This window comes from Lolium perenne, chromosome 2 (assembly GCF_019359855.2).
Source record: "Lolium perenne isolate Kyuss_39 chromosome 2, Kyuss_2.0, whole genome shotgun sequence".
Lineage (NCBI taxonomy): Eukaryota > Viridiplantae > Streptophyta > Magnoliopsida > Poales > Poaceae > Lolium > Lolium perenne.
Window position 1 is genome coordinate 101040300 of NC_067245.2, and position 24419 is coordinate 101064718.

Genomic DNA, 24419 nt, shown 5'->3' on the forward strand with positions numbered 1-24419 from the left:
CCGCAAAAAAATATCGTCCTAACTTCACCATGAATGTCGCCGCGTGACGCAAAAAAGGAGGGATGCAACACGAGGACTTCCCAGGAGGTCACCCATCCTAGTACTACGCTCGCCCAAGCACGCTTAACTTCGGAGTTCTGATGGGATCCGGTGCTTTAGTGCTGGTATGATCGCATCCGACATGTTATGCACTCATTTTCCCTTATGCTTGCTCCTCCCGCTCTTTGTCTGCTCTATTTTGTACCATGTCCATCCTCTTTTTCATCCACACCACCGTTTCCCATCACCAATAGCCGAGCACGAGTGCCCGCAAAAAAATATCGTCCTAACTTCACCATGAATGTCGCCGCGTGACGCAAAAAAGGAGGGATGCAACACGAGGACTTCCCAGGAGGTCACCCATCATAGTACTACTCTCGCCCAAGCACGCTTAACTTCGGAGTTCTGATGGGATCCGGTGCTTTAGTGCTGGTATGATCGCATCCGATATGTTATGCACTCATTTTCCCTTATGCTTGCTCCTCCCGCTCTTTGTCTGCTCTATGTTGTACCATGTCCATCCTCTTTTTCATCCGCACCACCGTTTCCCATCACCAATAGCCGAGCACGAGTGCCCGCAAAAAAATATCGTCCTAACTTCACCATGAATGTCGCCGCGTGACGCAAAAAAGGAGGGATGCAACACGAGGACTTCCCAAGAGGTCACCCATCCTAGTACTACTCTCGCCCAAGCACGCTTAACTTCGAAGTTCTGATGGGATCCGGTGCTTTAGTGCTGGTATGATCGCATCCGACATGTTATGCACTCATTTTCCCTTATGCTTGCTCCTCCCGCTCTTTGTCTGCTCTATTTTGTACCATGTCCATCCTCTTTTTCATCCGCACCACCGTTTCCCATCACCAACAGCCGAGCACGAGTGCCCGCAAAAAAATATCGTCCTAACTTCACCATGAATGTCGCCGCGTGACGCAAAAAAGGAGGGATGCAACACGAGGACTTCCCAGGAGGTCACCCATCCTAGTACTACTCTCGCCCAAGCACGATTAACTTCGGAGTTCTGATGGGATCCGGTGCTTTAGTGCTGGTATGATCGCATCCGACATGTTATGCACTCATTTTCCCTTATGCTTGCTCCTCCCGCTCTTTGTCTGCTCTATTTTGTACCATGTCCATCCTCTTTTTCATCCGCACCACCGTTTCCCATCACCAATAGCCGAGCGCGAGTGCCCGCAAAAAAATGTCGTCCTAACTTCACCATGAATGTCGCCGTGTGACGCAAAAAAGGAGGGATGCAACACGACGACTTCCCAGGAGGTCACCCATCCTAGTACTACTCTCGCCCAAGCACGCTTACCTTCGGAGTTCTGATGGGATCCGGTGCTTTAGTGCTGGTATGATCGCATCCGACATGTTATGCACACATTTTCCCTTATGCTTGCTCCTCCCTCTCTTTGTCTGCTCTATTTTGTACCATGTCCATCCTCTTTTTCATCCGCACCACCGTTTCCCATCACCAATAGCCGAGCGCGAGTGCCCGCAAAAAAATATCGTCCTAACTTCACCATGAATGTCGCCGCATGTTATGCACTCATTTTCCCTTATGCTTGCTCCTCCCTCTCTTTGTCTGCTCTATTTTGTACCATGTCCATCCTCTTTTTCATCCGCACCACCGTTTCCCATCACCAATAGCCGAGCTCGAGTGCCCGCAAAAAAATATCGTCCTAACTTCACCATGAATGTCGCCGCGTGACGCAAAAAAGGAGGGATGCAACACGACGACTTCCCAGGAGGTCACCCATCCTAGTACTACTCTCGCCCAAGCACGCTTAACTTCGGAGTTCTGATGGGATCCGGTGCTTTAGTGCTGGTATGATCGCATCCGACATGTTATGCACTCATTTTCCCTTATGCTTGCTCCTCCCGCTCTTTGTCTGCTCTATTTTGTACCATGTCCATCCTCTTTTTCATCCGCACCACCGTTTCCCATCACCAATAGCCGAGCGCGAGTGCCTGCAAAAAATATCGTCCTAACTTCACCATGAATGTCGCCGCGTGACGCAAAAAAGGAGGGATGCAACAAGAGGACTTCCCAGGAGGTCACCCATCCTAGTACTACTCTCGCCCAAGCACGATTAACTTCGGAGTTCTGATGGGATCCGGTGCTTTAGTGCTGGTATGATCGCATCCGACATGTTATGCACTCATTTTTCCTTATGCTTGCTCCTCCCGCTCTTTATCTGCTCTATTTTGTACCATGTCCATCCTCTTTTTCATCCGCACCACCGTTTCCCATCACCAATAGCCGAGCGCGAGTGCCCGCAAAAAAATATCGTCCTAACTTCACCATGAATGTCGCCGCGTGACGCAAAAAAGGAGGGATGCAACACGACGACTTCCCAGGAGGTCACCCATCCTAGTACTACTCTCGCCCAAGCACGCTTACCTTCGGAGTTCTGATGGGATCCGGTGCTTTAGTGCTGGTATGATCGCATCCGACATGTTATGCACTCATTTTCCCTTATGCTTGCTCCTCCCTCTCTTTGTCTGCTCTATTTTGTACCATGTCCATCCTCTTTTTCATCCGCACCACCGTTTCCCATCACCAATAGCCGAGCGCGAGTGCCCGCAAAAAAATATCGTCCTAACTTCACCATGAATGTCGCCGCATGTTATGCACTCATTTTCCCTTATGCTTGCTCCTCCCTCTCTTTGTCTGCTCTATTTTGTACCATGTCCATCCTCTTTTTCATCCGCACCACCGTTTCCCATCACCAATAGCCGAGCGCGAGTGCCCGCAAAAAATATCGTCCTAACTTCACCATGAATGTCGCCGCGTGACGCAAAAAAGGAGGGATGCAACACGACGACTTCCCAGGAGGTCACCCATCCTAGTACTACTCTCGCCCAAGCACGCTTAACTTCGGAGTTCTGATGGGATCCGGTGCTTTAGTGCTGGTATGATCGCATCCGACATGTTATGCACTCATTTTCCCTTATGCTTGCTCCTCCCGCTCTTTGTCTGCTCTATTTTGTACCATGTCCATCCTCTTTTTCATCCGCACCACCGTTTCCCATCACCAATAGCCGAGCGCGAGTGCCCGCAAAAATATCGTCCTAACTTCACCATGAATGTCGCCGCGTGACGCAAAAAAGGAGGGATGCAACCCGACGACTTCCCCGGCGGACACCCATCCTAGTACTACTCTCGCCCAAGCACGATTAACTTCGGAGTTCTGATGGGATCCGGTGCTTTAGTGCTGGTATGATCGCATCCGACATGTTATGCACTCATTTTCCCTTATGCTTGCTCCTCCCGCTCTTTGTCTGCTCTATTTTGTACCATGTCCATCCTCTTTTTCATCCGCACCACCGTTTCCCATCACCAACAGCCGAGCACGAGTGCCCGCAAAAAATATCGTCCTAACTTCACCATGAATGTCGCCGCGTGACGCAAAAAAGGAGGGATGCAACACGAGGACTTCCCAGGAGGTCACCCATCCTAGTACTACTCTCGCCCAAGCACGATTAACTTCGGAGTTCTGATGGGATCCGGTGCTTTAGTGCTGGTATGATCGCATCCGACATGTTATGCACTCATTTTCCCTTATGCTTGCTCCTCCCGCTCTTTGTCTGCTCTATTTTGTACCATGTCCATCCTCTTTTTCATCCGCACCACCGTTTCCCATCACCAATAGCCGAGCGCGAGTGCCCGCAAAAAAATGTCGTCCTAACTTCACCATGAATGTCGCCGCGTGACGCAAAAAAGGAGGGATGCAACACGACGACTTCCCAGGAGGTCACCCATCCTAGTACTACTCTCGCCCAAGCACGCTTACCTTCGGAGTTCTGATGGGATCCGGTGCTTTAGTGCTGGTATGATCGCATCCGACATGTTATGCACTCATTTTCCCTTATGCTTGCTCCTCCCTCTCTTTGTCTGCTCTATTTTGTACCATGTCCATCCTCTTTTTCATCCGCACCACCGTTTCCCATCACCAATAGCCGAGCGCGAGTGCCCGCAAAAAAATATCGTCCTAACTTCACCATGAATGTCGCCGCATGTTATGCACTCATTTTCCCTTATGCTTGCTCCTCCCTCTCTTTGTCTGCTCTATTTTGTACCATGTCCATCCTCTTTTTCATCCGCACCACCGTTTCCCATCACCAATAGCCGAGTGCGAGTGCCCGCAAAAAAATATCGTCCTAACTTCACCATGAATGTCACCGCGTGACGCAAAAAAGGAGGGATGCAACACGACGACTTCCCAGGAGGTCACCCATCCTAGTACTACTCTCGCCCAAGCACGCTTAACTTCGGAGTTCTGATGGGATCCGGTGCTTTAGTGCTGGTATGATCGCATCCGACATGTTATGCACTCATTTTCCCTTATGCTTGCTCCTCCCGCTCTTTGTCTGCTCTATTTTGTACCATGTCCATCCTCTTTTTCATCCGCACCACTGTTTCCCATCACCAATAGCCGAGCGCGAGTGCCTGCAAAAAATATCGTCCTAACTTCACCGTGAATGTCGCCGCGTGACGCAAAAAAGGAGGGATGCAACACGAGGACTTCCCAGGAGGTCACCCATCCTAGTACTACTCTCGCCCAAGCACGATTAACTTCGGAGTTCTGATGGGATCCGGTGCTTTAGTGCTGGTATGATCGCATCCGACATGTTATGCACTCATTTTCCCTTATGTTTGCTCCTCCCGCTCTTTGTCTGCTCTATTTTGTACCATGTCCATCCTCTTTTTCATCCGCACCACCGTTTCCCATCACCAATAGCCGAGCGCGAGTGCCCGCAAAAAAATATCGTCCTAACTTCACCATGAATGTCGCCGCGTGACGCAAAAAAGGAGGGATGCAACACGACGACTTCCCAGGAGGTCACCCATCCTAGTACTACTCTCGCCCAAGCACGCTTACCTTCGGAGTTCTGATGGGATCCGGTGCTTTAGTGCTGGTATGATCGCATCCGACATGTTATGCACTCATTTTCCCTTATGCTTGCTCCTCCCTCTCTTTGTCTGCTCTATTTTGTACCATGTCCATCCTCTTTTTCATCCGCACCACCGTTTCCCATCACCAATAGCCGAGCGCGAGTGCCCGCAAAAAAATATCGTCCTAACTTCACCATGAATGTCGCCGCATGTTATGTACTCATTTTCCCTTATGCTTGCTCCTCCCTCTCTTTGTCTGCTCTATTTTGTACCATGTCCATCCTCTTTTTCATCCGCACCACCGTTTCCCATCACCAATTGCCGAGCGCGTGTGCCCGCAAAAAAATATCGTCCTAACTTCACCATGAATGTCGCCGCGTGACGCAAAAAAGGAGGGATGCAACACGACGACTTCCCAGGAGGTCACCCATCCTAGTACTACTCTCGCCCAAGCACGCTTAACTTCGGAGTTCTGATGGGATCCGGTGCTTTAGTGCTGGTATGATCGCATCCGACATGTTATGCACTCATTTTCCCTTATGCTTGCTCCTCCCGCTCTTTGTCTGCTCTATTTTGTACCATGTCCATCCTCTTTTTCATCCGCACCACCGTTTCCCATCACCAATAGCCGAGCGCGAGTGCCTGCAAAAAAATATCGTCCTAACTTCACCATGAATGTCGCCGCGTGACGCAAAAAAGGAGGGATGCAACACAACGACTTCCCAGGAGGTCACCCATCCTAGTACTACTCTCGCCCAAGCACGATTAACTTCGGAGTTCTGATGGGATCCGGTGCTTTAGTGCTGGTATGATCGCATCCGACATTTTATGCACTCATTTTCCCTTATGCTTGCTCCTCCCGCTCTTTGTCTGCTCTATTTTGTACCATGTCCATCCTCTTTTTCATCCGCACCACCGTTTCCCATCACCAATAGCCGAGCACGAGTGCCCGCAAAAAAAATATCGTCCTAACTTCACCATGAATGTCGCCGCGTGACGCAAAAAAGGAGGGATGCAACACGAGGACTTCCCAGGAGGTCACCCATCCTAGTACTACTCTCGCCCAAGCACGATTAACTTCGGAGTTCTGATGGGATCCGGTGCTTTAGTGCTGGTATGATCGCATCCGACATGTTATGCACTCATTTTCCCTTATGCTTGCTCCTCCCGCTCTTTGTCTGCTCTATTTTGTACCATGTCCATCCTCTTTTTCATCCACACCACCGTTTCCCATCACCAATAGCCGAGCACGAGTGCCCGCAAAAAAATATCGTCCTAACTTCACCATGAATGTCGCCGCGTGACGCAAAAAAGGAGGGATGCAACACGAGGACTTCCCAGGAGGTCACCCATCCTAGTACTACGCTCGCCCAAGCACGCTTAACTTCGGAGTTCTGATGGGATCCGGTGCTTTAGTGCTGGTATGATCGCATCCGACATGTTATGCACTCATTTTCCCTTATGCTTGCTCCTCCCGCTCTTTGTCTGCTCTATTTTGTACCATGTCCATCCTCTTTTTCATCCACACCACCGTTTCCCATCACCAATAGCCGAGCACGAGTGCCCGCAAAAAAATATCGTCCTAACTTCACCATGAATGTCGCCGCGTGACGCAAAAAAGGAGGGATGCAACACGAGGACTTCCATCGTGGTCTCCCATCATAGTACTACTCTCGCCCAAGCACGCTTAACTTCGGAGTTCTGATGGGATCCGGTGCTTTAGTGCTGGTATGATCGCATCCGATATGTTATGCACTCATTTTTCCTTATGCTTGCTCCTCCCGCTCTTTGTCTGCTCTATGTTGTACCATGTCCATCCTCTTTTTCATCCGCACCACCGTTTCCCATCACCAATAGCCGAGCACGAGTGCCCACAAAAAAATATCGTCCTAACTTCACCATGAATGTCGCCGCGTGACGCAAAAAAGGAGGGATGCAACACGAGGACTTCCCAGGAGGTCACCCATCCTAGTACTACTCTCGCCCAAGCACGCTTAACTTCGGAGTTCTGATGGGATCCGGTGCTTTAGTGCTGGTATGATCGCATCCGACATGTTATGCACTCATTTTCCCTTATGCTTGCTCCTCCCGCTCTTTGTCTGCTCTATTTTGTACCATGTCCATCCTCTTTTTCATCCGCACCACCGTTTCCCATCACCAACAGCCGAGCACAAGTGCCCGCAAAAAAAATATCGTCCTAACTTCACCATGAATGTCGCCGCGTGACACAAAAAAGGAGGGATGCAACACGAGGACTTCCCAGGAGGTCACCCATCCTAGTACTACTCTCGCCCAAGCACGCTTAACTTCGGAGTTCTGATGGGATCCGGTGCTTTAGTGCTGGTATGATCGCATCCGATATGTTATGCACTCATTTTCCCTTATGCTTGCTCCTCCCGCTCTTTGTCTGCTCTATTTTGTACCATGTCCATCCTCTTTTTCATCCGCACCACCGTTTCCCATCACCAATAGCCGAGCACGAGTGCCCGCAAAAAAATATCGTCCTAACTTCACCATGAATGTCGCCGCGTGACGCAAAAAAGGAGGGATGCAACACGAGGACTTCCCAGGAGGTCACCCATCCTAGTACTACTCTCGCCCAAGCTGAGGTCACCCATCCTAGTACTACTCTCGCCCAAACACGCTTATCTTCGGAGTTCTGATGGGATCCGGTGCTTTAGTGCTGGTATGATCGCATCCGACATGTTATGCACTCATTTTCCCTTATGCTTGCTCCTCCCGCTCTTTGTCTGCTCTATTTTGTACCATGTCCATCCTCTTTTTCATCCGCACCACCGTTTCCCATCACCAATAGCCGAGCACGAGTGCCCGCAAAAAAATATCGTCCTAACTTCACCATGAATGTCGCCGCGTGACGCAAAAAAGGAGGGATGCAACACGAGGACTTCCCAGGAGGTCACCCATCCTAGTACTACTCTAGCCCAAGCACGCTTAACTTCGGAGTTCTGATGGGATCCGGTGCTTTAGTGCTGGTATGATCGCATCCGACATGTTATGCACTCATTTTCCCTTATGCTTGCTCCTCCCGCTCTTTGTCTGCTCTATTTTGTACCATGTCCATCCTCTTTTTCATCCGCACCACCGTTTCCCATCACCAATAGCCGAGCACGAGTGCCCTTCACCATGAATGTCGCCGCGTGACGCAAAAAAGGAGGGATGCAACACGAGGACTTCCCAGGAGGTCACCCATCCTAGTACTACTCTCGCCCAAGCACGCTTAACGTTGGAGTTCTGATGGGATCCGGTGCTTTAGTGCTGGTATGATCGCATCCGACATGTTATGCACTCATTTTCCCTTATGCTTGCTCCTCCCGCTCTTTGTCTGCTCTATTTTGTACCATGTCCATCCTCTTTTTCATCCGCACCCCCGTTTCCAATCACCAATAGCCGAGCACGAGTGCCCGCAATAAAATATCGTCCTAACTTCACCATGAATGTCGCCGCGTGACGCAAAAAAGGAGGGATGCAACACGAGGACTTCCCAGGAGGTCACCCATCCTAGTACTACTCTCGCCCAAGCACGCTTAACTTCGGAGTTCTGATGGGATCCGGTGCTTTAGTGCTGGTATGATCGCATCCGACATGTTATGCACTCATTTTCCCTTATGCTTGCTCCTCCCGCTCTTTGTCTGCTCTATTTTGTACCATGTCCATCCTCTTTTTCATCCGCACCACCGTTTCCCATCACCAACAGCCGAGCACAAGTGCCCGCAAAAAAAATATCGTCCTAACTTCACCATGAATGTCGCCGCGTGACACAAAAAAGGAGGGATGCAACACGAGGACTTCCCAGGAGGTCACCCATCCTAGTACTACTCTCGCCCAAGCACGATTAACTTCGGAGTTCTGATGGGATCCGGTGCTTTAGTGCTGGTATGATCGCATCCGACATGTTATGCACTCATTTTCCCTTATGCTTGCTCCTCCCGCTCTTTGTCTGCTCTATTTTGTACCATGTCCATCCTCTTTTTCATCCGCACCACCGTTTCCCATCACCAATAGCCGAGCGCGAGTGCCCGCAAAAAAATGTCGTCCTAACTTCACCATGAATGTCGCCGCGTGACGCAAAAAAGGAGGGATGCAACACGACGACTTCCCAGGAGGTCACCCATCCTAGTACTACTCTCGCCCAAGCTGAGGTCACCCATCCTAGTACTACTCTCGCCCAAACACGCTTAACTTCGGAGTTCTGATGGGATCCGGTGCTTTAGTGCTGGTATGATCGCATCCGACATGTTATGCACTCATTTTCCCTTATGCTTGCTCCTCCCGCTCTTTGTCTGCTCTATTTTGTACCATGTCCATCCTCTTTTTCATCCGCACCACCGTTTCCCATCACCAATAGCCGAGCACGAGTGCCCGCAAAAAAATATCGTCCTAACTTCACCATGAATGTCGCCGCGTGACGCAAAAAAGGAGGGATGCAACACGAGGACTTCCCAAGAGGTCACCCATCCTAGTACTACTCTCGCCCAAGCACGCTTAACTTCGGAGTTCTGATGGGATCCGGTGCTTTAGTGCTGGTATGATCGCATCCGACATGTTATGCACTCATTTTCCCTTATGCTTGCTCCTCCCGCTCTTTGTCTGCTCTATTTTGTACCATGTCCATCCTCTTTTTCACCGCACCACCGTTTCCCATCACCAATAGCCGAGCACGAGTGCCCTTCACCATGAATGTCGCCGCGTGACGCAAAAAAGGAGGGATGCAACACGAGGACTTCCCAGGAGGTCACCCATCCTAGTACTACTCTCGCCCAAGCACGCTTAACTTCGGAGTTCTGATGGGATCCGGTGCTTTAGTGCTGGTATGATCGCATCCGACATGTTATGCACTCATTTTCCCTTATGCTTGCTCCTCGCGCTCTTCGTGTTGTACATTTTGTACGATGTCCATCCTCTTTTTCATCCGCACCACCGTTTCCCATCACCAATAGCCGAGCACGAGTGCCCGCAAAAAATATCGTCCTAACTTCACCATGAATGTCGCCGCGTGACGCAAAAAGGAGGGATGCAACACGAGGACTTCCCAGGAGGTCACCCATCCTAGTACTACTCTCGCCCAAGCTGAGGTCACCCATCCTAGTACTACTCTCGCCCAAACACGCTTAACTTCGGAGTTCTGATGGGATCCGGTGCTTTAGTGGTGGTATGATCGCATCCGACATGTTATGCACTCATTTTCCCTTATGCTTGCTCCTCCCGCTCTTTGTCTGCTCTATTTTGTACCATGTCCATCCTCTTTTTCATCCGCACCACCGTTTCCCATCACCAATAGCCGAGCACGAGTGCCCGCAAAAAAATATCGTCCTAACTTCACCATGAATGTCGCCGCGTGACGCAAAAAGGAGGGATGCAACACGAGGACTTCCCAGGAGGTCACCCATCCTAGTACTACTCTCGCCCAAGCACGCTTAACTTCGGAGTTCTGATGGGATCCGGTGCTTTAGTGCTGGTATGATCGCATCCGACATGTTATGCACTCATTTTCCCTTATGCTTGCTCCTCCCGCTCTTTGTCTGCTCTATTTTGTACCATGTCCATCCTCTTTTTCATCCGCACCACCGTTTCCCATCACCAACAGGCGAGCACCGAGTGCCCGCAAAAAAATATCGTCCTAACTTCACCATGAATGTCGCCGCGTGACGCAAAAAAGGAGGGATGCAACACGAGGACTTCCCAGGAGGTCACCCATCCTAGTACTACTCTCGCCCAAGCACGCTTAACTTCGGAGTTATGATGGGATCCGGTGCTTTAGTGCTGGTATGATCGCATCCGACATGTTATGCACTCATTTTCCCTTATGCTTGCTCCTCCCGCTCTTTGTCTGCTCTATTTTGTACCATGTCCATCATCTTTTTCATCCGCACCACCGTTTCCCATCACCAATAGCCGAGCACGAGTGCCCGCAAAAAAATATCGTGCTAACTTCACCATGAATGTCGCCGCGTGACGCAAAAAAGGAGGGATGCAACACGAGGACTTCCCAGGAGGTCACCCATCCTAGTACTACTCTCGCCCAAGCTGAGGTCACCCATCCTAGTACTACTCTCGCCCAAACACGCTTAACTTCGGAGTTCTGATGGGATCCGGTGCTTTAGTGCTGGTATGATCGCATCCGACATGTTATGCACTCATTTTCCCTTATGCTTGCTCCTCCCGCTCTTTGTCTGCTCTATTTTGTACCATGTCCATCCTCTTTTTCATCCGCACCACCGTTTCCCATCACCAATAGCCGAGCACGAGTGCCCGCAAAAAAATATCGTCCTAACTTCACCATGAATGTCGCCGCGTGACGCAAAAAAGGAGGGATGCAACACGAGGACTTCCCAGGAGGTCACCCATCCTAGTACTACTCTCGCCCAAGCACGCTTAACTTCGGAGTTCTGATGGGATCCGGTGCTTTAGTGCTGGTATGATCGCATCCGACATGTTATGCACTCATTTTCCCTTATGCTTGCTCTTCCCGCTCTTTGTCTGCTCTATTTTGTACCATGTCCATCCTCTTTTTCACCGCACCACCGTTTTTGTCGTTGCCTAATCGACGGTACCTCGGAGGAGGGATCCTCACGAGGGGGAGAAGAAGTAGGGGCCATAGGGCGGAGTGCACACGGGACGGTGGTACGCGAGTTACCCAGCTTCGGAACACATGTACGATGACAGGGCCTACTGCTGCTTGTCTGGAATTATCTGGGCGCTTTCGCGTTGTTACAATGAGTTGTGGTTGTGCCTCTAGGGCTCCCGGGATCCGGCTTATAAAGGCGCACGGATCTAGGGTTTACATGGAGAGTCCTAGCCGGATTACAGATAGCCTAGCTACGGTACAATATCTTGCCGTGCACGTCACGGATCCGCCTTCCATACACGTCGTACCGGATCCGGGTTCCTCATGGGCCTCCATGGATCCGGGTCACTCCTATGTCGGTACGGATCCGGCTTACTGATCCTGGGCCGGACTTCTTCCTTCATGATCAACAGCAACTGGGCCGCCCGATGGGCCGCATGCCTCATCACCGTCTGTGGGCCACCCGGGCTTGCCGGATCTAGGCACTGTCGATGGTACACCCATGAAGTATACCCACAACAATAGCCCCCAGAGTTCTCCGAGTTTCGCCTGCAGTTTCCGCCTTGCTGGTCCATCATGATCTCCGGCAAATGTTGGTAACGCGGAGAAACTTGAAGAGCTCCAACTTTGCATTTTCTTCTTTTTCCAACTTATAGCCGGAAAATGCTCCCATCCCGCGGGACTTCATCCATCGACGTTCCAAAGAACATTTCCGGGTTACTCCCTGCTCGAATGAGAGACAACTTATCTTCACGGTATTACCCGGAATCTTAAAAGACTCAAACGGTTTCGGAAATCCTTTATCTTCAGATCATACTTAACAATGGAAGTTCCACATTTCCCGCGCACAACTTCCTCATTTCCCGCGCTAAATTTTCGCAGATGCAAATCTTCAGCCGGAATTTTCGGGAGTGCGTGGTTAAGTTACCTCCACGTCGTCTTACCGCAATTGACCTAAACACGTGTCATCCATCCAACGGCGTGACCGTTCAGTTTCCACCGTTGGATCCGGATCCCGAATCTCCGAGCGCGGCCTATAAATACCCCGAGGCCCGGTAAAAATCCATTCTTTTCACCCCTTCGCACCACATCGTCTTCCTCCTCGCGCCGCGCCGCCCGCCAGATCTCGATTCCGGCGAGCTTCGCCACGGTGAGCTTCGCGCGCCGCCCAACCAAGGCTCCCCTTGCGCCAAGATTCTTACGTTTGAACGAGAAATTCGCTCCACCGCCGATTCGTGGTCACGCGGGTCGATTTTCTTCAAGTTCGGCGACCTCATCTTTGCCGGAGCTTCGTCGAGCCACCGCGCCATTAGCGGTAAGTACGCCGGCCTTGTAGAAGACAACCTAGTGTAGAAGATAGACTTAGCGATCCGGGTACTCAAACACTTTGTATGGGTGCAGCCGGAAGCATGCCACTCGAATCGTCACTTTGTACTGGTAGCTCTTCGAGTAGCCCGGATCCCAACCAAATAGAACCCATATGCCCGGATCCCATATCATTCCTGCCACCGTATGTTTCCGACATCAGACTAGCTCAACCTTTTTCCGCATCTTCCAGCACCGCTCCAAGCCGGATTCCTACCCTCCAAGAGCTCCAAGAAGAACTCGAGGGACAAGCTCGGATGGCGGCAAAGGTGCAGGAGGCGGAAAACAAGAGGGCGTCCAAGGCCCGGATCCGCGAAGGAGAACGGGGTCAATGGTGGCCTTGCGCAACTACCGACGTGGAGCTTAGAGAGCTCCATAACGAGGGCATGATCTCCACACATTGGAGTTTCACTCGTGACTCCGACGTCCCCAAGCCAGAAGCCGGAGAAATCGTCATGACCAAGGCTTGGGTGGAACGCGGGCTGTCACTTCCCTGTTCGGAATTTTTTCTCTCCATCCTCAACACCTACGGGCTCCAGCCCCACAACATCTGCCCAAATTCATACCTTCTCTTGTCCAACTTCGTGACTCTCTGCGAAGGACATCTTGGGATCCGGCCGGATGTCAAGTTGTGGCAATTCTTTTTCCGAGTGAAGAAAGAAACCAAGGACAAAGCAATGGTGAACTGCGGAAGCATGACGTTTATGCTCCGCCCTAACCGTATGTATCCTCCGCACGATTCACACGAATCCGTCCGGTACTAGAATGCCGGATGGTTCTACGAGAAGAATGTTTCTGTTCCGGATGTCCACGAAGGCCTGCCCCAGTTCGTCAACGAACCTCCGGAAGAACTTGCAAGCTGGAGCTTCGTCCCTCCACTCGCCCTGACCCCAACCTTGGAGAAGGCTGCGCGGAGAATCTCCTGGCTAGTCCACGACGGACTGACCGGAGCCCAGCTCACACTTAGCTGGTTCTCCCGGAGAATCCAGCCTCTACGCTACAACGCGCGCCTGATGTGCGCTTATACCGGGGCGGACGATCTTCTCCGGGTTACCCGCTACGATCTTCCGGCCGATTCTCTGAAGAGAAGGATCAAGATGCTGGTGAAGATTCCGAGGGGCCAACAGGTCCCGGAACTGTTCAAGGACATTTACACGAACGACCAGTGTCCTCCGGTAAGCTTTGTTCTTTTCGTTGCTTCAAACTTCACAAGTTTTTTGATGTTTAACTCTAACTCTTGTTCATTTTCCTTCCAGCTCAACACTTTGGCGGAGGAAAACTTCCGCACCATCATTCGCGTCCCCGTCACCGGCGACACGGCGGAGGAGGCTCCGGAAGACGACGAGGAGGAAGAGGACCAGGCACCCCGCAAGGCGGCCCCTCGACCTACAAAGCGTCCCCGCGCCAAAGCTTCCGGCTCTGAAGCCGGAGCTAGCGGCGAGGCCTCCGCCAAGAAGCCGAAGACGACAAAACCACCTCCGCTAGACTCAAGGAAAGCGGAGCGTGCGCGTCTAAGAATGCTCTCGACAGCTGGCCAGGGCACACGCCCCATCATCCCCGGCGCCCCGTAAGTTTCCGAGCATGATGCAATTTTAACTTAGCGAAATTATCTCTTGTCTAAACCCTTTCACTTGTTTGCAGGAATCCGAAAACCGCTGCCACGCGGACCACCAGCCAGGAGCCCATCACAAAATACATGAAGAAATCTCCGGCTGTTGGTCCCTCTACTCCAGTTCCACCAAGCGTCTCCCACCCAACTCCCCAACCGTCGCCCCCTCAGGCTGATCCATCTCCCCCACCTGCCGCAAACACTCCACCGGAAATAATTCCGGTTAGCAGCGGGCATGCGGGCGAAGAAGATCCTAAGGCCAAAGGCCCTGCCCAAGAAGAGGCGGAAAAACAAGGCCAAGGAGAGGTTGAAGTAACTTCTTCCGAGAAAACTGGAGAGGGCGCTGGCGACATGGTCGTTTTTCCGAAGAACTTTGGAGATCCGGCTGACACCACTTCCACCCCCAAGGCGTATGCCACTAAGTTTTTCAACAAGCTGACTGAGGCGGAGAAGTGGGAGCTTGAACAAGACCTGCTCAACGCCATGCTGAACAACGCCTGGGGGAAGCCTGATTCCAGGACATCGGAAATCCAGGACTTCAAGAAAAACATTGGCCAGTTCTGCGATCAACTCATCTGCAAGCAAAAGGTACTCCCCAGTAGCCCCCAAGCATGTAGGCGGAAACTCAAAAAGTAGTTAGCGCTTAGATGCTTAGAGAAAGATTACTTCCGGGAAAGTTTTTTAGAATGGACCAGTAGCCCCCAAGCATTATGGCGGAAAGGTTCCAGCAATGATGCTTTAAAAGAAACCACTGCTACAGGCGGAATCTTTACTCCTGCACTGTTTAAATTTTACAGGAACAGCAGGCGCTGCACTACGAGCTGCACAAGAACATTGCCCTGCAGCGCCGCGTTACTCTGAGTCAGGCGGAAAATATCCGGACCCTGAAGGATGAGAATGCAGAACTGGCTAAACAACTGGCGGACGCCCAAGGTTGGTTTCCGCCTTCTTCGTCATTAACCAAATTCCGACTTCAAATTTGCTGTTAACTTATGTTATTATAGGCGCATCCTCCTCCCTTGCAACAGCTTCGTCTGAACTTGAGAACCTGCGCTCCTCGTACCAAGAGCTGGAGACGAAACTAAAGGAGGCGGAACTTAAAAGGGAGCAGGCCGAAAAGCAGCTGGCGGAGAAAAACTCCGAGCATATCAGGGAAAAGGGCGAGCTGGAACTGAAAAAGAATGCTGATAGCGAGACCATCAGGAGGCAGCAAAAAGAGCTCAATGGACTCCGGAAATTTATGGAGACGGCGGAGCAGCACTGGGACTTGCTCAATGAGAACATCTTGGGTATGATATCGGAACCTTGTCAAGATATTTGCTCCGATTGTTTTTTACTTTGCGCTCAAAATGCGTGCTTATATCCTGATTATCTTTTATGCAGAGCCGCTTGGGTACCCGGAACAGCGCCGGAATTTGTTCCCACGGGACGACCTTCTGCAACTCGCGGGCGATGACTGCAAAGATCTCATCTCCGCCTCCCGCAAGATATGCTATAACTTGAACATCAAGAGGAGCCGCACTTGCGACGTGCGCAAGCTTATTGGTAAGATGGATGTTCTGCCGGAGCTGGTGACAGATCTGCAAGCATCTTCAGCCCGAGGCGCAGCTGCAATGGCCTTGACCATGTGCCTAGCACATACTCCGGGTCTTGATCTTGATGAAGTGACCACGGGCGTTCCTCCGGATGCGGATGTCGGCGCGCTGCTGGATGCAGTGAGCGGCTACGACACCCGTATCGCGCGCAGGATCCGGCACGAGGAATTCTACGACAAGGTCGTCCTCCCTGCGGACGAGCCCTTAGAAGCGGAACTTCAAAAGGAACTCGACGCCAAGGCGCGACCTGCGGAATCCGGAGCCCAGTTTACCTGGACCAGCTCCAAGGATTCTCCCCAAGAGGAACCCAAGACCAGCACCGCTGCTTCTGAAGAGAAAGAAAGTGAAGAAGACGTGTCTTCTCCGGCCGAAGGCGCCAAGGAACAGGATCCAGAGGGCAAGACTTCTCCGGCTAAGGGGGAGTGAAAACTTTTATTCCTGCGGGAAAAACAATGCATCATTTTGGCCCCAGCGAGGGTTTGTAATAAGACTTTAAATTCTTAAGTAGCTAGGAACGAAACGATTATGCATGGGGCGGAAACACTTATCCTGCTATCCGTTAAATATTATGTATATGTTTCGTTTTATGTCGGAAAGCAAGTGCTGACTTCGTTATTTTCCGGCTTGCCCGCTTGACCTTCCACGAGCCGGAAGACCTTAGCCGGAAACGCTCGCCAGCGGCGACGAAGCCCAATGGCAATCCGTCAATAACCGCGGAAACAAGCCCCCAGGCATAGGTGCCGGAAATCGCTACTAGGAATCCATGAGTTCGCAACAGATAGCAACTTAATCAGAAAACTTAAGCTTACGTCCTAAAGGACGGTTTTGGAAATCACAACTTTCATACACGCCTAGGCGGAAAACATCCAGCTCTGCGGTTTTAGTCGGAAAAAACATACACGATCTAAAATGAACAAGTAAAGGAGGTAAAAGACTCAAAGAGTGAACCATAAGCTTTATTTCATTGATCATGTATAACTATTACAGAGTTTAGAACTCGGAAAATATATGCTAAGTGTAGAAAGGATGTAGCTGTGCGATATTCCAGGGGCGATCTGTTTCATCGTAGATGTCATCCGGATCCTCACGCTTGCGTTTCCGGTGCCAGTTAGCAGGTCTATCCCTTAGCTCGCGGAAATCAACAAGGTAGTACGACCCGTTATGAAGCACTTTGCTAACGACGAAGGGTCCTTCCCATGGAGATTGCAGCTTATGGTCTTTCACCTGTCGAAGGCGGAGGACCAGGTCTCCTGCCATAAAGGAGCGTTTCCGAACTCGACGACTGTGATAGCGTCGGAGCTTCTGCTGGTAGATGGCGGAGCGCTGGTCAGCTAAGTTCCGAGCTTCCTCGATCAGGTCCACAGATAGCTGTCTGGCCTCGTCAGCTGTTTCTTCATTGTAGGCGGAAACTCGCGGTGAGTCGTGGATGATGTCGGAAGGAAGCACGGCTTCGGATCCGTATACCAGGAAAAATGGGGTAAACCCTGTTGATCTGTTAGGGGTAGTTCGTAAACTCCACAGAACAGCTTCCAACTCGTCAGCCCAAGCTCCGGCTGCTCGTCGCAGCGGTTCTTCAAGGCGTGGCTTAATTCCTGATAATATTAGACCGTTAGCCCTTTCAACCTGACCGTTAGAATGTGGATGAGCCACAGATGCAAGGTCCAGTCGGATCCCCATTGTGTCACAATAATCCCTTAACTCTCCTTGAGCGAAGTTTGTGCCATTATCTGTGATTATGCTGTGTGGGATGCCGAATCTCATCACGAGGCTGCAGACGAATTTTAGTGCCGTAGCACCGTCGGCTTTTCTCACTGGCTTAGCCTCGATCCATTTGCTGAACTTGTCAACAGCGACCAGGAGGTACTCAAAACCGCCAGGAGATGATCTTTTTAACTTACCAACCATATCGAGCCCCCAGACCGCAAATGGCTAGGTGATAGGTATGGTCTTCAGCTCTTGGGCTGGAGCGTTTGGTTGAGTAGCGTAGTACTGACAACCTCGGCAGGTCTTGACTATTTTGTCAGCGTCTTCTTTAGCTGTGAGCCAGTAGAAACCTAACCGAAAAGCTTTTGCAACGAGTGATCTGGGAGCGGCATGATGCCCGCAATCCCCTGCGTGGATCTCTCTGAGGATTTCAATGCCATCTTGATTGGAGACGCATTTAAGAAATACCCCTGTTGCACTTCGTTTGTAGAGCTGTCCATCAACTATTGTGTAGGTTCTTGCTCGTCTGACGATCTACCGTGCGAGGACCTCGTCCTCTGGCAACTTCTGATCGATGAGGTAATCCAGGAAAGGCTGTGTCCAAGCCGGAATGATAGCCATCACTTCCCTAGCCGGAGACACTGCCACCTCTGGGTTTTCCGGGTTAGCGCCCTTAACTGAGGGTATCCGGAGATGCTCCAGGAAGATGCCAGGCGGAATTTGTTTCCTGCCGGATCCGAGCTTGGATAGCATGTCTGCCGCTGCGTTATCGTCTCTCCTGACGTACTTGACTTCGTATCCGAGGAAGCACTTGGCGATCTCGTCAACTTCGTCTCTGTAGGCCGCCATGACGGAATTTCTGGCGTTCCAGGTTCCGGCTACTTGTTGTGCCACCAGGTCGGAATCTCCACAGCATATGATGTGCTTGATCCCAATTTCCTTAGCGATGCGCAGACCGTGTAGTAGAGCCTCATATTCCGCCATGTTGTTAGTAGCTTCGAAGTGGATCTGCAGAACATACTGCAGTTCTTCTCCGGTAGGGGACTTCAGGGTGACTCCGGCTCCTGAGCCTTGATGTTGCTTGGATCCATCGAAGTGCATGACCCATGTTTCTGGTTCCGGCTCCAGACTTGCATCCGGAGCTTCTGTCCAATCTGCAATGAAATCTGCCAAGACTTGGGATTTAACCGCAGTCCTGGGCTTGTAAACGATGTCGAAGGCGGATAATTCGATGCCCCATTTAGCCGTACGTCCTGTTGCGTTAGCGTTGTTGATAATTGTTGATAGCGGAGCCTTGCTCACAACTGTTACTGGATGCTCTTGGAAGTAATGCCTCAGCTTCCGACTGCCTAGGAACACGCCATAAGCTAGCTTCTGAAAGTGAGGATATCTCTGTTTTGACTCCGTCAGCACCTCGCTAATGTAGTAGACAGGTCTTTGGACGTCATATTCATGACCTTCTTCCTTTCGCTCCACCACGATGACGAGGCTGATGACTTTGTTGGTAGCTGCCAGGTAAAGGAGCATTGGCTCTGACTCTGCTGGAGCTGCCAAGATAGGTGGGGAGGTAAGTATTTCCTTCAACCCTTGAAGAGCTGCGTCGGCTGCGTCGTCCCAGACAAATTTGTCTGTTTTCTTCAGCAGCTTGTACAGAGGTAGCGCCTTCTCGCCAAGACGGCTAACAAACCTACTGATTGCTGCAACACAACCAGTTAGTCGTTGCACATCTTTGAGACAAGTTGGCCTTTTGATACACAGGATTGCCTTGATCTTTTCCGGGTTAACCTCAATGCCTCTGTGAGAGACTATGAAGCCAAGGAGTTTTCCGGCTGGCACGCCAAAGACGCACTTCAGCGGATTCAACATCATCTTGTACCTGCGGAGGTTGTCGAAGGTTTCTGTGAGGTCGCTGATCAAGTCGGATCCTTTCCGGGTCATGACCGCGATGTCGTCGACGTAAGCGTGCACGTTCCGGCCAATTTGGTCCTTCAGGCACCGCTGCATCGTACGTTGGTAGGTAGCACCTGCATTTTTCAAACCAAAGGGCATAGTAACATAGCAGTAAGTACCGAACGGGGTAATGAATGAAGTCGCCTTTTGGTCGGATTCCTTCATCCGGATCTGATGATACCCGGAATACGCATCAAGAAAACACAGAAGTTCCGCCCCCGCCGTCGAATCAATGACTTGGTCAATGCGCGGCAAGGGGAACGGATCCTTCGGGCAATGTTTGTTCAAGCCAGAGTAATCGATGCACATTCTTAGTATTTCAGTGTTCTTTTTGGGTACAAGGACGGGATTCGCGACCCAATCGGTGTGGATAACTTCTATTACAAAACCTGCTTCTAATAACTTTGCTAGTTCCATCCCTATGGCGCGGCGCTTTTTATCTCCAAAGCGTCGCATAGCTTGCTTCACTGGTTTGGCCCCCGGATTTATGTTGAGGTAGTGCTCGGCGAGTTCCCTAGGTACTCCGGACATGTCAGAAGGTTGCCATGCGAAGATATCCATGTTAGCGCGGAGGAACTCGATGAGCGCGCTTTCCTATTTGGGGTCCATGTTGGCTCCGACTGAAACCTGCTTGGAAGAGTCACCTGGAATGAGGTCGTGCTTCTTGGTTTCTATCGCGGGCTTGAAGGAGGTTTTCTGCTCGGAGATCTGCTTCTTGGTGGTCTGCATCTCAGTCGGATCCACCGCGGCTCTGTAGCCTTTCAGCTCTTCTCCGGATATCACAGACTCTGCGAAGGCGGCTTCGCCTAACTCGCACTCATGAGCCTTTTTGTAGTCTCCGGATACGGTAATCATACCTTTGGGACCCGGAATCTTGAGCTTGTTGTAGATATAGCACGCTCTTGTGTGGAACTTGTGGTAGGTGGGCCTGCCGAAGATGACGTGGTAGGAGCTCTTGAAGGGCACAACTTCAAACGTGATCTTCTCTTCGCGGAAATTATGAACATCGCCAAAAGCCACGGGAAGTGTGATGCTGCCGAGGGAGTTCGCCTTCTTACCCGGAACCACACCATGAAACTCAGTGGTGCTGTGCTTGAGCTGTTCCTTGGTGAGGTTCATCCGCTCTAGAGTCTCCAGGTACATGATGTTCAAGCTGGCTCCGCCATCCATGAGGCACTTGGAGAAGTCATACCCGTCTATGCGGGGACTTACAACCAAGGCGTAGCATTCTTTTGGCACAATTGCGGGATGATCCTTCCGATCAAATGTGCACGGGATTTCCGACCACCTGACGTACTGCGGCACAGCCGGAACTATGGCGTTCAGGATCCGGGTAGCTAACTTGGAGGCGCGTACTGTTGGGGTTCCGAGGAAAGTGTGGTAAGCCCCCACGCTCTTTTTGTCGAATGGATTGGATTTACCTTCGGCTCCTGCCTTGGGATCCGGCGAGTTATCATCCTCATCCATCGCCTCGGAACTATCGTCCTCCTTGTCTTTGTTCTTGCCCTTGCCACCTTTTCCGCGAGGGCAGTGCTTCCGGGCGCGCTTGTATCCGGCCTCCGGGTCGTTCTTTAGATCATTGACCCACTTGCAGTTGCGGTTGGTATGGGTGGACTTCCCTGTAACCGGATCCAGATGGGCCAGGCAGGGCATGTCTCTGTACTCCTCATAGGTTTGCGGAGCGCGGGATCCGGCAGCAGTGACCTCGGAGGTATGCTGCTGACCCCTGCCGGCTCCGCCTCCGCGTCCGCGTCCTCTTCCGCCTCCTGGACCTCCGCGTTGAAACGCCATGGCGACCATCTCGGATCCGCCACTCTTCTGGTCATCAGGGTTCTTGCGCTTATGGCTGCTGCTGCCGCCGTTGTCACGGTTCTTCTTTTGTTGATGCAGGGGGATTGCTGTAGCTGCGAGATCACCACCTGCGTCGTCATCGGCGGCAGTGTGATCGCTAGCGATGGTGATCATGTCATCCAACGTCAGTTTATTTGCATTGACCAAGCAAGTTAGCTTGTGTCGCAGCAATCCTCCTCGCTGCAAGCCCCCAATGAAAGCGTGCATTGCTGTGCGGTTATCGACGTTCTCGCACTCGTTTCTGCATGCCAACCATCGGGTGAGGAAGTTCCTCGATGTTTCGCCCTTCTTCTGGATGCATGCCTGCAGGTCGCTTGTTGTGGCAGGTCTCTTGTAGGTGCCCCTGAAGTGTTTCTCAAAAGCGTTCTTCAGGTCGAACCAGCAAAAGATGGAGTTCTTCTCGAGGTCACTGAGCCAGATCCGGGCTGGACCTACAAGGTACAACTGGAGCATGCGGCAGGCGATGTTAGGGGTTCCTCCGGCGAAGGTTACAGCATTGTAGTAATCCTCAATCCAGGTATCCGGCCTTTCGGTGCCATCATAATGCTTCAGATTTCCGGGTAGCTTGAGGTTCATCCTTGGCTTTGGTTCCTCTCGAATCATCCTGCCAAAGCACTTCGGACCAATGTAGTTGGTTCTGTACTCGTTAAGGCGGTCCCGCGCGTCGCGCGAGCCGTGGCGAGGAGACTTTGAGCGAGAGCGAGATCTCCGGCCATTGCCTCCGCCTCCACCTCCGCCGCCACCGCTAGGTGGTGGTGAGGGAGACCTGCGAGGTGGGCGGTCTGACTTTTTGCTTCCGCCATCTGAATCTCCTCGGCCTTCCTGGTGCGGGCTCCGGCTCCTGTGGCTGCCTTCGCCTTGGCGCTGGCTGCCCTGGTCGTTCCGGCTAGGCTCCGGGTCACGGCTCCGGCGAGGCTCTGGGTCCCGGCTCCGGCGAGGTTCTGGATCGCGGCTCCGGCGAGGTTCTGGATCGCGGCTCCGGCGAGGTTCTGGACCACGGTCCTCATTCCGACTCCTCCTGGGCTCAGGCTCATGAACATTGTTCTGATTCCGGCGAGGTTCCGGCGAGCGCTCCCTGTTTCTGTTTCTTGGCAGCACGTTGTCGCGGATAACAATCGCACCATGCCCTATGGGCCTGGTGTTTCCGGCTGGACTACGGCGGCGAGGGGGTCGCGGGTAACCGTTGGGCGGAGGAGAGGGGTTGCGGTATGTCAACACCCGGATTTTTAAGTCCAGATGCCTATTATGCCATTCATCGCAATCCCAGGAATATTGTTTTTGCGAGACATAATAGATTGATATCACAACACATCATTCATTACATACCATAATCGTCTTACAAATAAAGGATCACCTGATCCAGTCTCATTACAATAATAGAAGTTCTATTTATTCATTACATAACACATAGCGGAAGCGAAAGTAGCGTAGTAGTAGTCCATCTATTCCACAGGCAACTGTTGACGTCAGGAGTGATCCTAGTTGTCGTAGACGTCCTGCTGTCCTTCTTCCGGGTTCTGGTACTCCTCTTCATAGTCTGGCCATTTGAATAGCCAGGGACACAGCCATGAGTACTTTAAAGTACTCGCAAACTAATACTAAGGTAAATACTATCAACTATAGTAAGGGGGTTCTAAGCTCTAGTTTCATTTGCATAAAGCCAGTTTTATTTCATAAGCTCTTTTAATAATCAAAGCCCTTTTCAAATAACTAACTCAAGTGGGAACATTAGTGTCATTCCCACAACTCAGTTGTGATTCAAAGTCAAAGTCACCTTTCAATTCAAATCACAAGTCACCATTCATATTTTTAGAAAAGTTCTGATGACGGAACAGTATGGCCTTTCCAACTGTCCATGACCGAGGACGCGGCTATTCGAATAGGTTTATCTCTGCAGAGGTTGTACACTTGTGCCACAACAATTGCAATAGTTCGTCAGGGGTAACTGGCCCTGATTTATCGTACGCAGTACGCGAACTACCAATCCTAACCTTTCATTTACATACTCTAGGATGGGTGACCTCCTGGGAAGTCGTCGTGTTGCATCCCTCCTTTTTTGCGTCACGCGGCGACATTCATGGTGAAGTTAGGACGATATTTTTTTTGCGGGCACTCGTGCTCGGCTATTGGTGATGGGAAACGGTGGTGCGGATGAAAAAGAGGGTGGACATGGTACAAAATAGAGCAGACAAAGAGCGGGAGGAGCAAGCATAAGGGAAAATGAGTGCATAACATGTCGGATGCAATCATACCAGCACTAAAGCACCGGATCCCATCAGAACTCCGAAGTTAAGCGTGCTTGGGCGAGAGTAGTACTAGGATGGGTGACCTCCTGGGAAGTCCTCGTGTTGCATCCCTCCTTTTTTGCGTCACGCAGCGACATTCATGGTGAAGTTAGGACGATATTTTTTTGCGGGCACTCGCGCTCGGCTATTGGTGATGGGAAACGGTGGTGCGGATGAAAAAGAGGATGGACATGGTACAAAATAGAGCAGTCAAAGAGCGGGAGGAGCAAGCATAAGGGAAAATGAGTGCATAACATGTCGGATGCGATCATACCAGCACTAAAGCACCGGATCCCATCAGAACTCCGAAGTTAATCGTGCTTGGGCGAGAGTAGTACTAGGATGGGTGACCTCCTGGGAAGTCCTCGTGTTGCATCCCTCCTTTTTTGCGTCACACGGCGACATTCATGGTGAAGTTAGGACGATATTTTTTTGCGGGCACTCACGCTCGGCTATTGGTGATGGGAAACGGTGGTGCGGATGAAAAAGAGGATGGACATGGTACAAAATAGAGCAGACAAAGAGCGGAAGGAG

The 24419-nt window shown here is 51.3% G+C and overlaps 1 protein-coding gene, 33 non-coding genes and 4 pseudogenes across 34 annotated transcripts in view; 3 read left to right on the plus strand and 35 right to left on the minus strand.

Annotated features, from left to right (window-relative positions):
• Nucleotides 1-59: 59 nt before the first annotated feature.
• Nucleotides 60-178, minus strand: LOC127322299 (5S ribosomal RNA). The gene has a single exon (XR_007864665.1). It is a non-coding gene; the product is annotated as a 5S ribosomal RNA (ribosomal RNA).
• A 188-nt stretch (nt 179-366) lies between these two features.
• LOC127322602 (5S ribosomal RNA) lies at nt 367-485 on the minus strand. The gene has a single exon (XR_007864951.2). It is a non-coding gene; the product is annotated as a 5S ribosomal RNA (ribosomal RNA).
• Nucleotides 486-673: 188 nt separating this feature from the next.
• LOC127322725 (5S ribosomal RNA) lies at nt 674-792 on the minus strand. Its single transcript, XR_007865064.2, has one exon. It is a non-coding gene; the product is annotated as a 5S ribosomal RNA (ribosomal RNA).
• Nucleotides 793-980: 188 nt separating this feature from the next.
• Nucleotides 981-1099, minus strand: LOC127322324 (5S ribosomal RNA). Its single transcript, XR_007864689.1, has one exon. It is a non-coding gene; the product is annotated as a 5S ribosomal RNA (ribosomal RNA).
• A 188-nt stretch (nt 1100-1287) lies between these two features.
• On the minus strand, nt 1288-1406 carry LOC127322523 (5S ribosomal RNA). Its single transcript, XR_007864876.1, has one exon. It is a non-coding gene; the product is annotated as a 5S ribosomal RNA (ribosomal RNA).
• A 357-nt stretch (nt 1407-1763) lies between these two features.
• Nucleotides 1764-1882, minus strand: LOC127322398 (5S ribosomal RNA). Its single transcript, XR_007864758.1, has one exon. It is a non-coding gene; the product is annotated as a 5S ribosomal RNA (ribosomal RNA).
• A 187-nt stretch (nt 1883-2069) lies between these two features.
• LOC127322554 (5S ribosomal RNA) lies at nt 2070-2188 on the minus strand. The gene has a single exon (XR_007864905.1). It is a non-coding gene; the product is annotated as a 5S ribosomal RNA (ribosomal RNA).
• Nucleotides 2189-2376: 188 nt separating this feature from the next.
• LOC127322695 (5S ribosomal RNA) lies at nt 2377-2495 on the minus strand. The gene has a single exon (XR_007865039.2). It is a non-coding gene; the product is annotated as a 5S ribosomal RNA (ribosomal RNA).
• A 356-nt stretch (nt 2496-2851) lies between these two features.
• LOC127322397 (5S ribosomal RNA) lies at nt 2852-2970 on the minus strand. Its single transcript, XR_007864757.1, has one exon. It is a non-coding gene; the product is annotated as a 5S ribosomal RNA (ribosomal RNA).
• A 186-nt stretch (nt 2971-3156) lies between these two features.
• On the minus strand, nt 3157-3275 carry LOC127322185 (5S ribosomal RNA). The gene has a single exon (XR_007864567.2). It is a non-coding gene; the product is annotated as a 5S ribosomal RNA (ribosomal RNA).
• Nucleotides 3276-3462: 187 nt separating this feature from the next.
• LOC127322323 (5S ribosomal RNA) lies at nt 3463-3581 on the minus strand. Its single transcript, XR_007864688.1, has one exon. It is a non-coding gene; the product is annotated as a 5S ribosomal RNA (ribosomal RNA).
• A 188-nt stretch (nt 3582-3769) lies between these two features.
• On the minus strand, nt 3770-3888 carry LOC127322522 (5S ribosomal RNA). Its single transcript, XR_007864875.1, has one exon. It is a non-coding gene; the product is annotated as a 5S ribosomal RNA (ribosomal RNA).
• Nucleotides 3889-4245: 357 nt separating this feature from the next.
• Nucleotides 4246-4364, minus strand: LOC127322396 (5S ribosomal RNA). Its single transcript, XR_007864756.1, has one exon. It is a non-coding gene; the product is annotated as a 5S ribosomal RNA (ribosomal RNA).
• A 187-nt stretch (nt 4365-4551) lies between these two features.
• LOC127322322 (5S ribosomal RNA) lies at nt 4552-4670 on the minus strand. The gene has a single exon (XR_007864687.1). It is a non-coding gene; the product is annotated as a 5S ribosomal RNA (ribosomal RNA).
• A 188-nt stretch (nt 4671-4858) lies between these two features.
• On the minus strand, nt 4859-4977 carry LOC127322521 (5S ribosomal RNA). The gene has a single exon (XR_007864874.1). It is a non-coding gene; the product is annotated as a 5S ribosomal RNA (ribosomal RNA).
• Nucleotides 4978-5334: 357 nt separating this feature from the next.
• On the minus strand, nt 5335-5453 carry LOC127322395 (5S ribosomal RNA). The gene has a single exon (XR_007864755.1). It is a non-coding gene; the product is annotated as a 5S ribosomal RNA (ribosomal RNA).
• A 188-nt stretch (nt 5454-5641) lies between these two features.
• Nucleotides 5642-5760, minus strand: LOC127322577 (5S ribosomal RNA). The gene has a single exon (XR_007864928.1). It is a non-coding gene; the product is annotated as a 5S ribosomal RNA (ribosomal RNA).
• A 189-nt stretch (nt 5761-5949) lies between these two features.
• Nucleotides 5950-6068, minus strand: LOC127322685 (5S ribosomal RNA). The gene has a single exon (XR_007865030.2). It is a non-coding gene; the product is annotated as a 5S ribosomal RNA (ribosomal RNA).
• Nucleotides 6069-6256: 188 nt separating this feature from the next.
• Nucleotides 6257-6375, minus strand: LOC127322377 (5S ribosomal RNA). The gene has a single exon (XR_007864738.2). It is a non-coding gene; the product is annotated as a 5S ribosomal RNA (ribosomal RNA).
• A 188-nt stretch (nt 6376-6563) lies between these two features.
• LOC127322260 (5S ribosomal RNA) lies at nt 6564-6682 on the minus strand. Its single transcript, XR_007864628.2, has one exon. It is a non-coding gene; the product is annotated as a 5S ribosomal RNA (ribosomal RNA).
• Nucleotides 6683-6870: 188 nt separating this feature from the next.
• LOC127322472 (5S ribosomal RNA) lies at nt 6871-6989 on the minus strand. The gene has a single exon (XR_007864829.1). It is a non-coding gene; the product is annotated as a 5S ribosomal RNA (ribosomal RNA).
• A 189-nt stretch (nt 6990-7178) lies between these two features.
• On the minus strand, nt 7179-7297 carry LOC127322460 (5S ribosomal RNA). The gene has a single exon (XR_007864818.1). It is a non-coding gene; the product is annotated as a 5S ribosomal RNA (ribosomal RNA).
• Nucleotides 7298-7485: 188 nt separating this feature from the next.
• On the minus strand, nt 7486-7640 carry LOC127322743 (5S ribosomal RNA; annotated as a pseudogene).
• A 188-nt stretch (nt 7641-7828) lies between these two features.
• Nucleotides 7829-7947, minus strand: LOC127322375 (5S ribosomal RNA). Its single transcript, XR_007864736.1, has one exon. It is a non-coding gene; the product is annotated as a 5S ribosomal RNA (ribosomal RNA).
• A 167-nt stretch (nt 7948-8114) lies between these two features.
• LOC127322437 (5S ribosomal RNA) lies at nt 8115-8233 on the minus strand. Its single transcript, XR_007864796.1, has one exon. It is a non-coding gene; the product is annotated as a 5S ribosomal RNA (ribosomal RNA).
• A 188-nt stretch (nt 8234-8421) lies between these two features.
• Nucleotides 8422-8540, minus strand: LOC127322448 (5S ribosomal RNA). Its single transcript, XR_007864806.1, has one exon. It is a non-coding gene; the product is annotated as a 5S ribosomal RNA (ribosomal RNA).
• Nucleotides 8541-8729: 189 nt separating this feature from the next.
• Nucleotides 8730-8848, minus strand: LOC127322321 (5S ribosomal RNA). Its single transcript, XR_007864686.1, has one exon. It is a non-coding gene; the product is annotated as a 5S ribosomal RNA (ribosomal RNA).
• A 188-nt stretch (nt 8849-9036) lies between these two features.
• Nucleotides 9037-9191, minus strand: LOC127322190 (5S ribosomal RNA; annotated as a pseudogene).
• A 188-nt stretch (nt 9192-9379) lies between these two features.
• Nucleotides 9380-9498, minus strand: LOC127322436 (5S ribosomal RNA). The gene has a single exon (XR_007864795.2). It is a non-coding gene; the product is annotated as a 5S ribosomal RNA (ribosomal RNA).
• A 166-nt stretch (nt 9499-9664) lies between these two features.
• LOC127322259 (5S ribosomal RNA) lies at nt 9665-9783 on the minus strand. The gene has a single exon (XR_007864627.2). It is a non-coding gene; the product is annotated as a 5S ribosomal RNA (ribosomal RNA).
• Nucleotides 9784-9969: 186 nt separating this feature from the next.
• LOC127322713 (5S ribosomal RNA) lies at nt 9970-10124 on the minus strand (annotated as a pseudogene).
• Nucleotides 10125-10311: 187 nt separating this feature from the next.
• LOC127322425 (5S ribosomal RNA) lies at nt 10312-10430 on the minus strand. The gene has a single exon (XR_007864784.1). It is a non-coding gene; the product is annotated as a 5S ribosomal RNA (ribosomal RNA).
• A 189-nt stretch (nt 10431-10619) lies between these two features.
• On the minus strand, nt 10620-10738 carry LOC127322455 (5S ribosomal RNA). The gene has a single exon (XR_007864813.2). It is a non-coding gene; the product is annotated as a 5S ribosomal RNA (ribosomal RNA).
• A 188-nt stretch (nt 10739-10926) lies between these two features.
• On the minus strand, nt 10927-11081 carry LOC127322712 (5S ribosomal RNA; annotated as a pseudogene).
• Nucleotides 11082-11269: 188 nt separating this feature from the next.
• LOC127322413 (5S ribosomal RNA) lies at nt 11270-11388 on the minus strand. The gene has a single exon (XR_007864773.1). It is a non-coding gene; the product is annotated as a 5S ribosomal RNA (ribosomal RNA).
• Nucleotides 11389-15508: 4120 nt separating this feature from the next.
• The window catches only part of LOC127322176 (uncharacterized), a 57353-nt gene continuing 48442 nt past the window's right edge, over nt 15509-24419 (plus strand). Inside the window, exons 1-2 of the mRNA XM_071825410.1 lie at nt 15509-15789; nt 15884-16335. Of these exons, the coding sequence (XP_071681511.1) occupies nt 15741-15789; nt 15884-16335 (501 nt within the window). The 5' untranslated portion in view covers nt 15509-15740. The remainder of the gene's footprint in view (nt 15790-15883; nt 16336-24419) is intronic.
• Nucleotides 23839-23957, plus strand: LOC127322252 (5S ribosomal RNA). Its single transcript, XR_007864620.1, has one exon. It is a non-coding gene; the product is annotated as a 5S ribosomal RNA (ribosomal RNA).
• On the plus strand, nt 24146-24264 carry LOC127322320 (5S ribosomal RNA). Its single transcript, XR_007864685.1, has one exon. It is a non-coding gene; the product is annotated as a 5S ribosomal RNA (ribosomal RNA).